Source organism: Oryzias melastigma, linkage group LG6 (assembly GCF_002922805.2).
Source record: "Oryzias melastigma strain HK-1 linkage group LG6, ASM292280v2, whole genome shotgun sequence".
Lineage (NCBI taxonomy): Eukaryota > Metazoa > Chordata > Actinopteri > Beloniformes > Adrianichthyidae > Oryzias > Oryzias melastigma.
The window spans coordinates 34616410-34627545 of NC_050517.1; the positions used below are offsets into that span (position 1 = coordinate 34616410).

General features: G+C 43.0%; 2 protein-coding genes across 4 annotated transcripts in view; both read left to right on the forward strand.

Moving 5' to 3' along the window:
- ush1c (Usher syndrome 1C) overlaps positions 1-11136 on the forward strand; it is a 24147-nt gene that overhangs the window by 4303 nt on the left and 8708 nt on the right. Inside the window, exons 3-14 of one of the 2 annotated variants that reach the window (XM_024281347.2) lie at positions 410-553; positions 1355-1493; positions 3135-3243; positions 3322-3346; positions 3419-3476; positions 3556-3744; positions 3822-3881; positions 3982-4038; positions 6152-6294; positions 8766-8831; positions 8906-9045; positions 9203-9225. In XM_024281347.2, the coding sequence (XP_024137115.1) occupies positions 410-553; positions 1355-1493; positions 3135-3243; positions 3322-3346; positions 3419-3476; positions 3556-3744; positions 3822-3881; positions 3982-4038; positions 6152-6294; positions 8766-8831; positions 8906-9045; positions 9203-9225 (1153 nt within the window). Of the gene's footprint in view, positions 1-409; positions 554-1354; positions 1494-3134; positions 3244-3321; positions 3347-3418; positions 3477-3555; positions 3745-3821; positions 3882-3981; positions 4039-6151; positions 6295-8765; positions 8832-8905; positions 9046-9190; positions 9226-11136 lie in introns of both variants that reach the window. The other variant, XM_024281346.2, reaches the window with a different exon arrangement.
- LOC112152097 lies at positions 9238-10860 on the forward strand. Of its 2 annotated transcripts, none has more exons than XR_004948136.1 (3): positions 9238-9826; positions 9954-10318; positions 10829-10860. XR_004948136.1 is itself a non-coding variant. In XM_036212593.1 (3 exons), the coding sequence occupies exons 1-3, from the start codon at positions 9413-9415 to the stop codon at positions 10361-10363; spliced, it is 741 nt and encodes a 246-aa protein (XP_036068486.1). In that variant the 5' UTR covers positions 9238-9412; the 3' UTR covers positions 10364-10825. The 2 variants fall into 2 exon arrangements, 1 of the variants encoding a protein (XP_036068486.1); XM_036212593.1 differs by lacking the exon at positions 10829-10860 and having other exon boundaries at positions 9954-10118; positions 10202-10825.

The following is an 11136-nucleotide window of genomic DNA, read 5'->3' on the forward strand; positions in this document are numbered from 1 at the left end:
TGCACGGGACTGAATTTATTAGGCCTGATCGATTTTGATCGGTCCTTCGTGTTAGCCCCGCCTCAATGCACCACAACAGGGTCAAAAGTTTTGAAACTGAAACAAAAACTAGCTGAAAGGGAGAAAAAAAGATTTTAAATTGAAAAAAAAAAGTTTTGAAATTGAAATTTTGAGTTTTGAAACCTAAAAAACTAAACATTTGAAGCTGAAAATAATTAAGATTATTATTATTATTATTATTATTATTTTAGAATAGCAAAAAGTTTCTGACACCAATATTTTTTCCAAGTTTTTTTTATTTAAGTTTCAAATAATATTGACCCTAATTTAGCTCCATTCCAAGGATGGAAACGTTTATGTCCGCGGTAGGATGAAGGTTGGGTGTGAAAGCGCCTCTCCTCTTCCTCAGATCGATGGATCTGCCCGTTCTGGTGGGAGACCTGAAGCTGGTGATCAACGAACCCAAGCGCCTCCCGCTGTTCGATGCCATCCGACCTCTGATCCCTCTCAAACACCAGGTGGAGTACGACCTGCTCACCCCGAAGAGGTCACGGTACGTCCAGCACACGGCCCACAGCCTCAAACCTCCTTTACAGCGGGGTTCAACCTCAGACTGGGGCCAATTTTAGTGAAAAAAAATGGATAAACAGAAAAATGTTGTTTTTTAACTACTATAATGACCAAGTGTAATTTGAACTGTTAACGGAGCTTTGATTTGAAATATTGTTTTACTTGGAAATATCATCAATTTTGATCTATGTGAGCTATTTTCAGATTACATTTTTGTATAAACTCCCCATCACGGATGGACTTTTTATGCCGGTGTTGTGCTAAGGTTCGTTCCCCCTGCCAGAATTTGTTTCCCCACTCTCCAGCATCGTTGATTTGTCTCATATTTTGTCCCAAAGAGAGTTAAAAATGGTGGATGATTATGATAGACTTCATTCTGCGGCTTTTGGAAGTTTATTGTCATATTTCTATATTTTTACATATATTCTACATAAAACAACAACAGCTTTTTGTGTAAAAAAAAAAGCACCTTTGTTTGGCTCGTTTAGGATAAGAAACACAATTTATGAAAGTGAATTTATTATGGAAGCATTTAACAATGAAAGATTAATAAATAGTTATTCTTCTACAGCAGATTTTTTGGGGGAACAGAATCTGGCAGGCGGGATCATCTACGCCCCGACAGAATCCGTCCCCCCTCTTGTTGTTTCAAAGAATATTTGGGGGAAAAAAATGAAATAACCATCAATCATAATTTATTGAGGACCACAAAAACTTCCTCTGAGAACCCCGGCTTTACAGGGTTGAACCTCTGAGCGGCGTGTTCTGTGTTCCTGACGAACAGGAAGCTGAAGGAGGTGCGCCTGGACCGAACCCACCGTGACGGGCTGGGCCTGAGCGTGCGCGGAGGCTTGGAGTTTGGCTGCGGTCTCTACATATCGCAGATCGTTAAGGATGGACAGGCTGACAACGTCGGCCTTCAGGTGAGTCCATTAAAGATGCCAAAGATGCTGTTTGTGAATATATGTTATTAACAGTCTTTTAAAAAGTTGCATTTTAAGCATCAAATGAAAGCAGGTCTTTTCTCTGAACAGCATTTAGATCCCAGTTCTATTTTATTGCACATTTTATACATTTACTTTTTAAAAAAAGAAAAACATGTTTTTTTCTTCTTTTAACTTTGACCCTGATTCCCTGAAACAATACCACCAGAAGCCACTAGGTGAAGTAAATACCAGCTTTTGTTGATTCATTAGTTGGAGTCAAACAGCTGGTAATTAAAGATAAATCATCCCAATCTGCTGGTAAATCTGAAAATCATCATTGATTTACTGCAGATTGTATTAATTATTACAAGTGCATTATGGGTAATCTACAGTATGCCTCAGGTTCAAGAGCTCTCTAATCAACACATCTGTGGCCCTAATAGGATAGATTGATAGTGAAAAATGGCCTTAATGAGAAACATGATTACAGGATAATTAGTTCCTCTGGAGTTATTGGTTCTGTGTGTTTGAGAACAAAATGGAAAGTTCCACCATCAGGACCAACGAGGAAACGACATCTGGCATCCTTTATCCTACCTTTGATCTCCTCTGGCGAACCTTCAGGTCTGACCTTTAGGAGCAAAGTTGTGTCACAGAAGCTCAAAGACGGAGAATGGGTTCCTTTACATCCATTCCGGTTCCTGAATGTTCTCATCAGAACAGGAGGAGCAGGAAATCTAAACTTCAGCAGATGAGGGAGTTTAGAGGGCGGAGTCAGAATAGGGTAGAAATTAGAGAAATTGAAGGAGTTTTGGGGGCGGGTTAATGAGAGTCAAACCTGCTAGAAATGAGGAAGTTTATAAACTCCCTATAGGGGGTGGAGTCAGAAGAGGGTCAAATTTGAAGCAAATGATGGAGTTTAGGGGGTGGAGTCAGAAGAAGGTCAAACCCCTTAATTTGCTATAGCAAAGGGGCGGATTCAGAAGAGGGTCAAACCCACAGAAAATGAGGGAGTTTAGGGGGCGGAGTCAGAAAAGGGTAGAACTTACATAAAATTGAGTTTAGGGGGCGGAGTCAGAAGAGAGTAGAACCTACAGAAAAATAGTGAATTTAGGGGTGGAGTCAGAAGAAAGTCAAATTTGAAGCAAATGAGGGAGTTTAGGCGGTGGAGTCAGAAGAGGGTCAAACCTCCAGAAAATGGGGGAGCTTAGGGGGCGGAGTCAGAAAACTGTAGAACTTACATAAAATTGAATTTTGGGGTGGGGTCATGAGAGAGTCAAACCTGCAGGAAATGAGGAAATTTAGGGGTGGTGTCAGAAGAGGGACAAACCTGTAGCAAATGAGAGAGTTTAGGGGGTGGAGTCAGAAGAGAGTAGAACCTACAGAAAAATTGTGAATTTAAGGCTGGAGTCACAAGAAAGTCAAATTTAAAGCAAATGAGGGCGTTTAGGGGGTGGAGTCAGAACTTACATAAAATTGAGTTTTGGGGGCGGAGTCATGAGAGAGTCAAACCTGCAGCAAATTAGGACATTTAGGGGTGGAGTCAGAAGAGGGTCAAACCTACTGAAAATGAGTGGAGATCATTTGATTCTTCACAACCTTCAGTTTTAATGGCGTCTGCTTCTGTGTCCATTCCAGGTTGGAGACGAGATCGTCCGCATCAACGGGTACTCCATCTCGTCCTGCATCCACGAGGAGGTCATCAGTCTCATCAAGACGACCAAAACGGTGTCGCTCAAAGTTCGCCGTGCGTCCGCCTTCCTGTGTAAAACGTTTCTCTGTAACGTTTGAACTATTTCCTAACACATTTATCCTTGTCTTGCAGATGTAGGGATGATTCCCGTCAAAAGGTTTGTCATTTTTTTGTTTTTCATGAGTTCATGTGAGGACGTCACTGAGGTCTCTGGTGCTTCTCCCTTCAGCTCCTCTGAGGACGCCCTCAAATGGCAGTTTGTGGATCAGTTTGTGTCCGAGTCCGGGGTAGGACTTCCTCTTTGTTCTGCAGGAGTTTTCCGTCTCTGCGTTTCCTTCTGTCGACTCTTCATCTCTGCTGTTCCAGGAGAAGAAGAGCAGCATCGCTGGACTGGCATCGATTGGTGGGAAGGAGATCAAGGAGAAGAAGGTCTTCCTCAGCCTGGTGGGGGAAAAGGGGATGGGCATCAGCATCTCCAGCGGCCCCACCCAGAAACCCGGGATCTACATCAGCAACGTGAAGCCGGGCTCCCTCTCGGCTGAAGTCGGCCTGGAGGTGGTTTCGGCAAAACGCCTCAGAGCTTCTCTGAAACCTAAAGCGGGCTGCACTGACGCTCTCCTGTCTGACTGCAGGCTGGAGATCAGATCGTGGAGGTGAACGGCGTGGATTTCACCGCTCTGGACCACAAAGAGGTGACTTGGATTTGATCCACGTCCTCCGTGATGCTCGCTCCTCCCTCAGTAACGTGTAGGTCCGTTTTCAAACTGAAGTGTCGTGTTCTCCTGGTTTCAGGCCGTCAAAGTCCTGAAGAGCAGCAGAAGTCTGACCATCACAGTTCTGACGGGAGCTGTAAGTGCCGAGTGTGAGACGAGGAAACTGTGATGATTTCACGGCTCGTGTGTTTCTATCTAAGCAGACTCCTCCTGTGGAGGTGCATGAATCCACTCGTCTGAGATGAAGCGTCTCTTCAAATTTCAGATGTTCATGCAAGTTCTTAGGATGAATTTCTAAATATATATGTATATATATATATGGGAATACTTCCGTTGCCTGGAGGAGGAGCATTTACCTTCAAACTTTTTCAGGTGTTCTGACTCTGATCAGAACTCTGTTTTGAGATCTCTTGTTTCTTTTTAAGTTTAGTGTATTTTATGATTCAAAAGAAAAATCAAAATTATTCCAAAGCACCAAGAAGAAAGAAAAGTTTAATTACCTGCGATAGTGCTAGCGTGAATGCTTTTTGCTGGAAGTAGTCGCTAAAAACGCTGAAGCTTTTGCTGAAAATGGTGATGCAATTCACTATAATTGCTGAAGGGATTTGCTAAAAATGCAAAAGCTAAAATGTCATTAATTAACTATGACAGAGCGCTGAAGTTGACCTAAATTTCTGAAACATTTGTAGGTAGGAGCGCCGAAAAGGGGCAAAGGTGGCTAACTATAAAGGCCCCTAATGCAAATTTGCCACTTTGTTAGCGGCCCTATAAAAATTATAAATTATTTTTATGGGACCCAAAATTCCCAGCGGCGCCCCTGTTTGTAGGAAAATTGGATGCCAATTTTGGAAAAATATTTAGTGTGTTGCTTAAATATGAGCAAAACTCCAAATAAGCCCAAACAGCATCAGTAGATGCTAAATTAGCCAAAAAGCTAGCAAGTTGCTTCAATACAAGCTAAACTCCAAAATAGCCTAAAATTCATCAGTAAACTAAACTAGTCAAAAACGTTAGCCAGTTGCTAAAATAAAAGCTAAACTTTAAATCATCCTATTAAAAACCCCAGTAGATAACAAATTAGCCAAAAAAGTTAGCATGTTGCTAAACTTTTAGGTAAACTCCAAATTAGCATAAAAAAACCTCAGTAGATGCCAAATTAGCAAATAAACAAAGCTGGCACATACTAGCTAAACTAAAATTTCACAGTTAACTAAACTAGTCAAAAACGTTAGCATGTTGCTAAAATAGGAGCTAAACTCTAAATTACCCTAAACAACCCTGTAGATAACAAATTAGCCAAAAAAGTTAGCATGTTGCTAAACTTTTAGGTAAACTCCAAATTAGCATGAAAAACCTCAGTAGATGCCAAATTAGCAAAAAAAAAATATATAAATAAATAAACCAAAAAAATGAATAAATAAAGCTAGCACATACTAGCTAAACAAAAATTTCTCAGTTAACTAAATTAGCCAAAAACGTTAGCATTTTGCTAAAATATTTGCTAAACTTCAATTTTTTTGAAAATTACTATAAAAGATGAATATATTTAAAGGTTTGTTGTTAATCTACTTAAAATTTTAAATTTAAAGACTTTCTCATTCATTTCCTATGAGGCACATTTTGCTTAATATTTCTAAAACTATAAAGTTTCTAAATACCAAAAATACAAGCAGTAATGTCCTGAATGAAGCTGAACGTTTTGATACCAAGATCACTGAAAGTGTGATTGAGTTATACGAGCTGAAAAATGTGCAGCTGCTTCTCCTGTTTTAAGCCTCAGAACATTTCTGTGAACGTCCAGACCCGTCTGGATGTTCAGGATTGAGACTTCCTGCTGCTCCTCTTCACTCCTCACCCTCTTCATGGAGGAGTCTGTGTCCATGTGACGAGTGACGGCGCTGAATGCAGACGCTCATTAGAGTAAATTAGTTTGGGCGATGTTGAAGTGATTGCAGGACGAGGCAGCAGCACTCATGCTCTGCATTCTGATGTTTGTTCTTCAGTTAAGGCTTCTGCCCAAAGCTGCCGGTTTGATGTTCTAGTCTAATCAGAAGAAAGTGCGTCTTTTCTGTTACATTCTTGTGGATGTTTTTGCTCTACTCTGAAGTTACTTATCTGCTGGTTCTGTTCAGTTCTGCTCCATTCTTCTGCAGATATCAACACTTTCCTCTTTAGTGCAGCCGTTCTGATCACAGATCTGATCAGTGTCCCTCACGACCGTCCCCCGCTGCTCTCTCTCTCTCTCTCAGGGCAGCGAGCTGTTCATGACAGCTGAGGAGCGTCTGGCGGCGGAGGCGCGCAGGGAGCTGCAGAGGCAGGAGCTGATGCAGCAGAAGAGGATGGCAATGGAGACTAACAAGATCCTTAAAGAGCAGCAGGAGAAGGAGAGGCAGTGAGTAAACACCGCCTCTAATGAAGACACGCCCCCACGCCGGGACGTTCGGGACTCATTTAGCTTCAGTTGGGAAGCTCCATGGTTGACGGATCAAAGTTTCCATAACTGCTCCTTCAGACTCTGCAGAACATCATAACATGTTTGAATAGAACAGATAAAACCTGCAGTTAAAACTTAAAGATCTAAACAACAACCTTTCTTGCAGTGGAGATATTGATTTATTGATATTTCAGCTCCTGAATGGACTCCCATAAATTCATTATTTAGTGTTTAAAGAGACTAAACTGAGCCGTTTTATAGATTTTTCTAATCACGTTCCCTCATATTAGCAACATTTTTGTGTTTTGTTGAAAAGCTGACATGTTTTTTTTTCTGAAATCAGACATTTTGGTTGAAATCAGGCGTCTTTAAACATAAAGTCAATGCTCTTTTCTGCTAACAAACTTTTAGTTGCTTTATATTTTTCAGAATTAGGCTGAAAAAACAGGAAGACAAAAACAAGCAAACAAATTTGGGCTGAAAATTGATAAACCGTTTAACACAGAGGCTCCATTTTTTTATTCTCTTTGATTTACTGTAACTTTTCAACCATTAGCACAACAATTCTAGCTGATTTTGAACGAGAAAAGCGGCACAAACCACAAAATCTACTGGAATTATCGGAAATGGTTGAAAAGTTACAGTATGGTAAAGATTTTGAGTTTAAGCGTCACCTCCGACATCAAAAATTAACTAATAAATTGCAAACCCAGGACAAAATTTATTTTTTTATTAATGGTTTCATTTAATTTTTTTGTTTATTGTATTCATTTTTAATTATTCCCTTTTTTTACATTTTACACAAAATGAGTCTTGTGTCAAACTGTAAAAAAAAAAAAATTCAATTTGGCGCCCCCTGCTCCAGATGATGACCTAGGCGACTGCCTAGGTTGCCTATGCCACGAGCTGATATCTGGAGATGATATCGGAACGCACAGTGCAAGCAGAATTCGGCGAGACAAAGCAAAGGAATGGTGCTCTGCAGGTGCAATAAAGTTGCGTTAATTAATATTAACGAGTTAATCTGGGATAATTATTCACGTGCGATAACGCGTTAATGTTCACAGCCCTAAGAAAAACCTCATCCTCCCTCCAGTTTAATAGTGGGCCAAAATCTCAATATTGCGATACATCGTGATGTTTAGTGTTGCGATTGATTTTCAATGGGTTCTCACCCAGTATCGATATTTCATTTTTGTTTGAAGAGGCTGTAAAACGGTATTTGTTATCCTTTGGTGAGACGTTCCTTCGGAGGCAGATAGGGGGCGCACCAATGTGCCTGCCAGCTACTTGAATTATTTTATTTTTGTTCTGTTGTTTACAACAATCTGGCGCTGCTAGGACAAGTAGTGGCATGCTGTTCATGTTTACTATTGTTAACGCTAAATTTTACAAATAATTCAGTTTGTGTCAAAGACATAGAACTACTGATTTGCACAAAAATGTCTATTATTTGTTGCACAAAATAAGGCACAAGTTGTTAGTTATGATTGTGTTCAAGCTAAAAAATAAACGGTAATATATTTTCCTAAAAAAAAAAATCTGTGTTCTTCTATAAAATGTAAGCAATTAGAGACAATTTTTACCAGTTATCACAGTATCGTGATATCATCGATATCGTGAGGCGTGTATCACATCGTATCGTGAGGTACCCAGTGATTCCCAGCCCAACTCCAGTTAAAGGTGTTAATGTACCAGTAGATCAAATCAAGTCCAGCTCTCATATAGGCCGAATCCGAATTCTTCTTCTCTCTACAGTTACATTTAGCCTTCCAAACAGAGAGTTAATGTCCTCAAACTCGGACAGCACAAACACACGTTGACATCATGATTATTCGCCGGTCAGCTACGTTAGCGCAGAGCTTCTAGTGCTTGGGAAATAAATAACAACAACAGTTTATAAATTTAAAAAGGTCATTCTGTGACAAAAAGTCATTACTTACATTTAAATGTAAACTTCTGTGCTTCAGAACACACTCACACTCCAGGGATACAAACGATTTTGGACTCCCCTTTTTCTTCAAATGCCCCTTCAATTGGAGGGGTAAGGGAAGAATTCGGATTCAGCCATACAGTTAATGAAAGTGACATGAAATCTGTGTTCTCACTGCATCCACTTCTCCCTGGCCTAAACAACCTTTGGGAAGTAGAATTAAGCCTGGCCTCCTCTGAAGCCACCAGCAGCCTTCTCGAGAGTCGTATTGATTCCAAGTGTTTGTGGTTTCTCTCCTGAGCGGCTCTACAGAGACACTCCAGAGCTTTAGGAGGCGGATGCTTTTCTGAGCTACAGAAATGAAAGACTTTCTTGAACGTCAATGTTTCTCCGTTCATGTCTGCAGTGGATGAAAGAGAAGCTGCTGCTGCGTCTGAAGTTGAGTGTTTCTCCTGCATGTGCAGCTGCAGGATGAGATGCTTTTTGTGTTCCACAGGAGAAAAATGGAGATTGCTCAGAAAACTGCAGAGGAGGAGGAGCGCTACAAGAAGGAGATGGAGAAGTATGCAGACGTTTGTTTTTAACTCTGAAATGGAAAACGGTGCGCTCTCCGAACCGTCTCCTCCTCCTCTGTAGGATTGAGGCTTCAGAGAGGAAGCATAACCGAGACTGGCAGGAGGACTGGGGAACTCAGGGCCGGCCTAAGAGTCCAAGGAGCCCCTCGCCTGCCCCACCGGGGGTCAAAGCCGCCCCGTCTCCGAAAACCAGGAGTTCTCGTATGAGCAGACTCTTCTCTCTAAAATGCATGAATCCTTTTATGTCTTCTGGACTTTTCCGTGACTTTTGCCCCGCCTTTTCTCTGCGCATGCTCTGTTCCTCACCTGTGTGCTGTGCTTGCCGCCTCCCATCCACCTGATGAAGCCACCTTCACAGATGAAGATGAGGAGGATGAGCACGTGAGTCTGCAGATGAAGCTGCGCGGTGACAGCAGCCATAGATGGATGTTTGTGCTCAGAGACCAGCGTGGGGTTTCCTTTGACAACCAAAGTGCAGCTCAGTGTTCAAACGTTTCTTCCGCTTGCGGTGGTCAGAGACCAGCAGCTGCTGGCGTTTGTTTTTGGGTTGTGGAGCTGCTGTGGACCAATGCATGTTGGAGAAGTGCATGAGAGATGCAGGAGGCGTGGTGAAGGCAAGCTGCAGACATTCTGCAGGCAGGATGCAGATCAGACTACAGACATTCCAAAGATGCGTCTGCAGAAATGCTGCAGATGCGTCTGCAGACATGCAGCAGATGCGTCTGCAGACATGCCGCAGATGCGTCTGGAGACACGCCGCAGATGCGTCTGGAGACACGCCGCAGATGTGTCTGCAGACATGCCGCAGATGCATCTGCAGACATGCAGCAGACAGACTGCAGCCTATCTGGAGGGTCTCGTCGAAATGATAAAACCCTGCAGGTTTTTGGATTTGAACTGGAAAAATGACTCATTCTTGTCTCCATCCGTAGCGTTTGGCTGGTTTTATCGCTACGAAGGGAAACTTCCGTCGCTTCGTAAGGTATTTTCATCAGTTTGCAGTGTGTGTGAGAAGAAACCAGAAGCTCATCAGTTCCAGTCTGTCCCAGTCGGTGCATGCCATGCTGTTTGCCTGCGTTTTACTTGCATTTATTGACGTGGCGCCTCAGAAAGGAGAGAAGAAGAAGAAAAAGAAGAAGACGTCCAACACGGACACGCTGCAGGAGCAGAAGAAGAGCAAGAAGGAGATGGAGTTTGAGCTGAAACTGGCCAAAGAGAAAGAGGAGATGTACGAACGAGAGAAACAGCTGAAGATCAATCGGCTGGTCCAGGAGGTAGGAGAACCTCTGGAGTGGGTGGAGCCTCCTGGTCTCTGTGAGAAGCTGAGGTGGTGAGACTCTTTCGCCACCGGCCTCAGGTTTCGGAGACGGAGAGGGAGGACATGGAGGAGTCGGAGAAAGTGCAGCACTGGGTGGAGCGTTTGTGTCAGACTCGGCTGGAGCAGATCTCCTGTGTGGAGAACGAATCCTCAGAGGTAAAGAGGGAGGAAACAGCATCAAGTATTAGGATTTTCAGTTGATTTTTAAATGTTTTGTGGGACTTTTTTCTGTTCCTTATAAAAGCAAACCATAAGATGCAACCGTTTTTTGTTAGAAAGTGTCTGGAGGACATTTGGTTTTCCTCACAGTCTGATTCCTGTGCCTCAATCTGTAGAACGTGACTAGAAACCAAATGTTTATTTGGGAGATCTCCAGCAGAAGATCTGAAAAAGCATGAATGTTGTAGTTTTCCCGCCTGTATATTTTTCCTTTGAGAACGTTCCTGATTTTAAGACTTCATTGAAGCTTTGAGGAAAACGTTGTGTTTTTTCTCAAAGTTTAGATCAGAAAATTTGTCTCAGAAATATAAAATCCGCCTCTAATTTGACGAGAGTCCTGAGGAAACAAAGCGATCAGGAAGTGTCATTTCGTTTGGTGAAAGTTTGTCATTGGTGACGGTTTAAATAAAGTTGAGGTGACACGTTTTGATCTGCTGTGACCTGAAGCTCTCCTCGCCGCGCTCGCCGGCCTCTGAGCCCAAGGTGAAGCGCTTCGCTGGGGGCCTCCACCTGGCCACCACCGACCTGGACGACATCAACCTGGACCAGGTGGATCAGAGCCTGAGGGGCCCTTTGAAAAAGCTGGCCCCCACTCACCCCGGCACCAGTCAGCTGCCGCCGCCCCTGCCCCGCCCTCCGCCGTCGCCGAAGCTGAACCCGACCGCCGCCAGCCACCCCCCCAGCTCGTCTCGACTCACCGCGCAGCGCCGCAGACCTCCGTCTCCCCCCTCCAACCCTTCAGCCACGACTCACAG

Bases quoted from the DNA above. Each gene is read 5' to 3' on its own strand.
- LOC112152097 (XM_036212593.1), top strand. From the start codon at position 9,413: ATGCATGTTGGAGAAGTGCATGAGAGATGCAGGAGGCGTGGTGAAGGC. The intron at 9,827-9,953 runs GTATTTTCATCA...GTGGCGCCTCAG, and splicing joins AACTTCCGTCGCTTCGTAAG to AAAGGAGAGAAGAAGAAGAA. The intron at 10,119-10,201 runs GTAGGAGAACCT...CACCGGCCTCAG, and splicing joins TCAATCGGCTGGTCCAGGAG to GTTTCGGAGACGGAGAGGGA.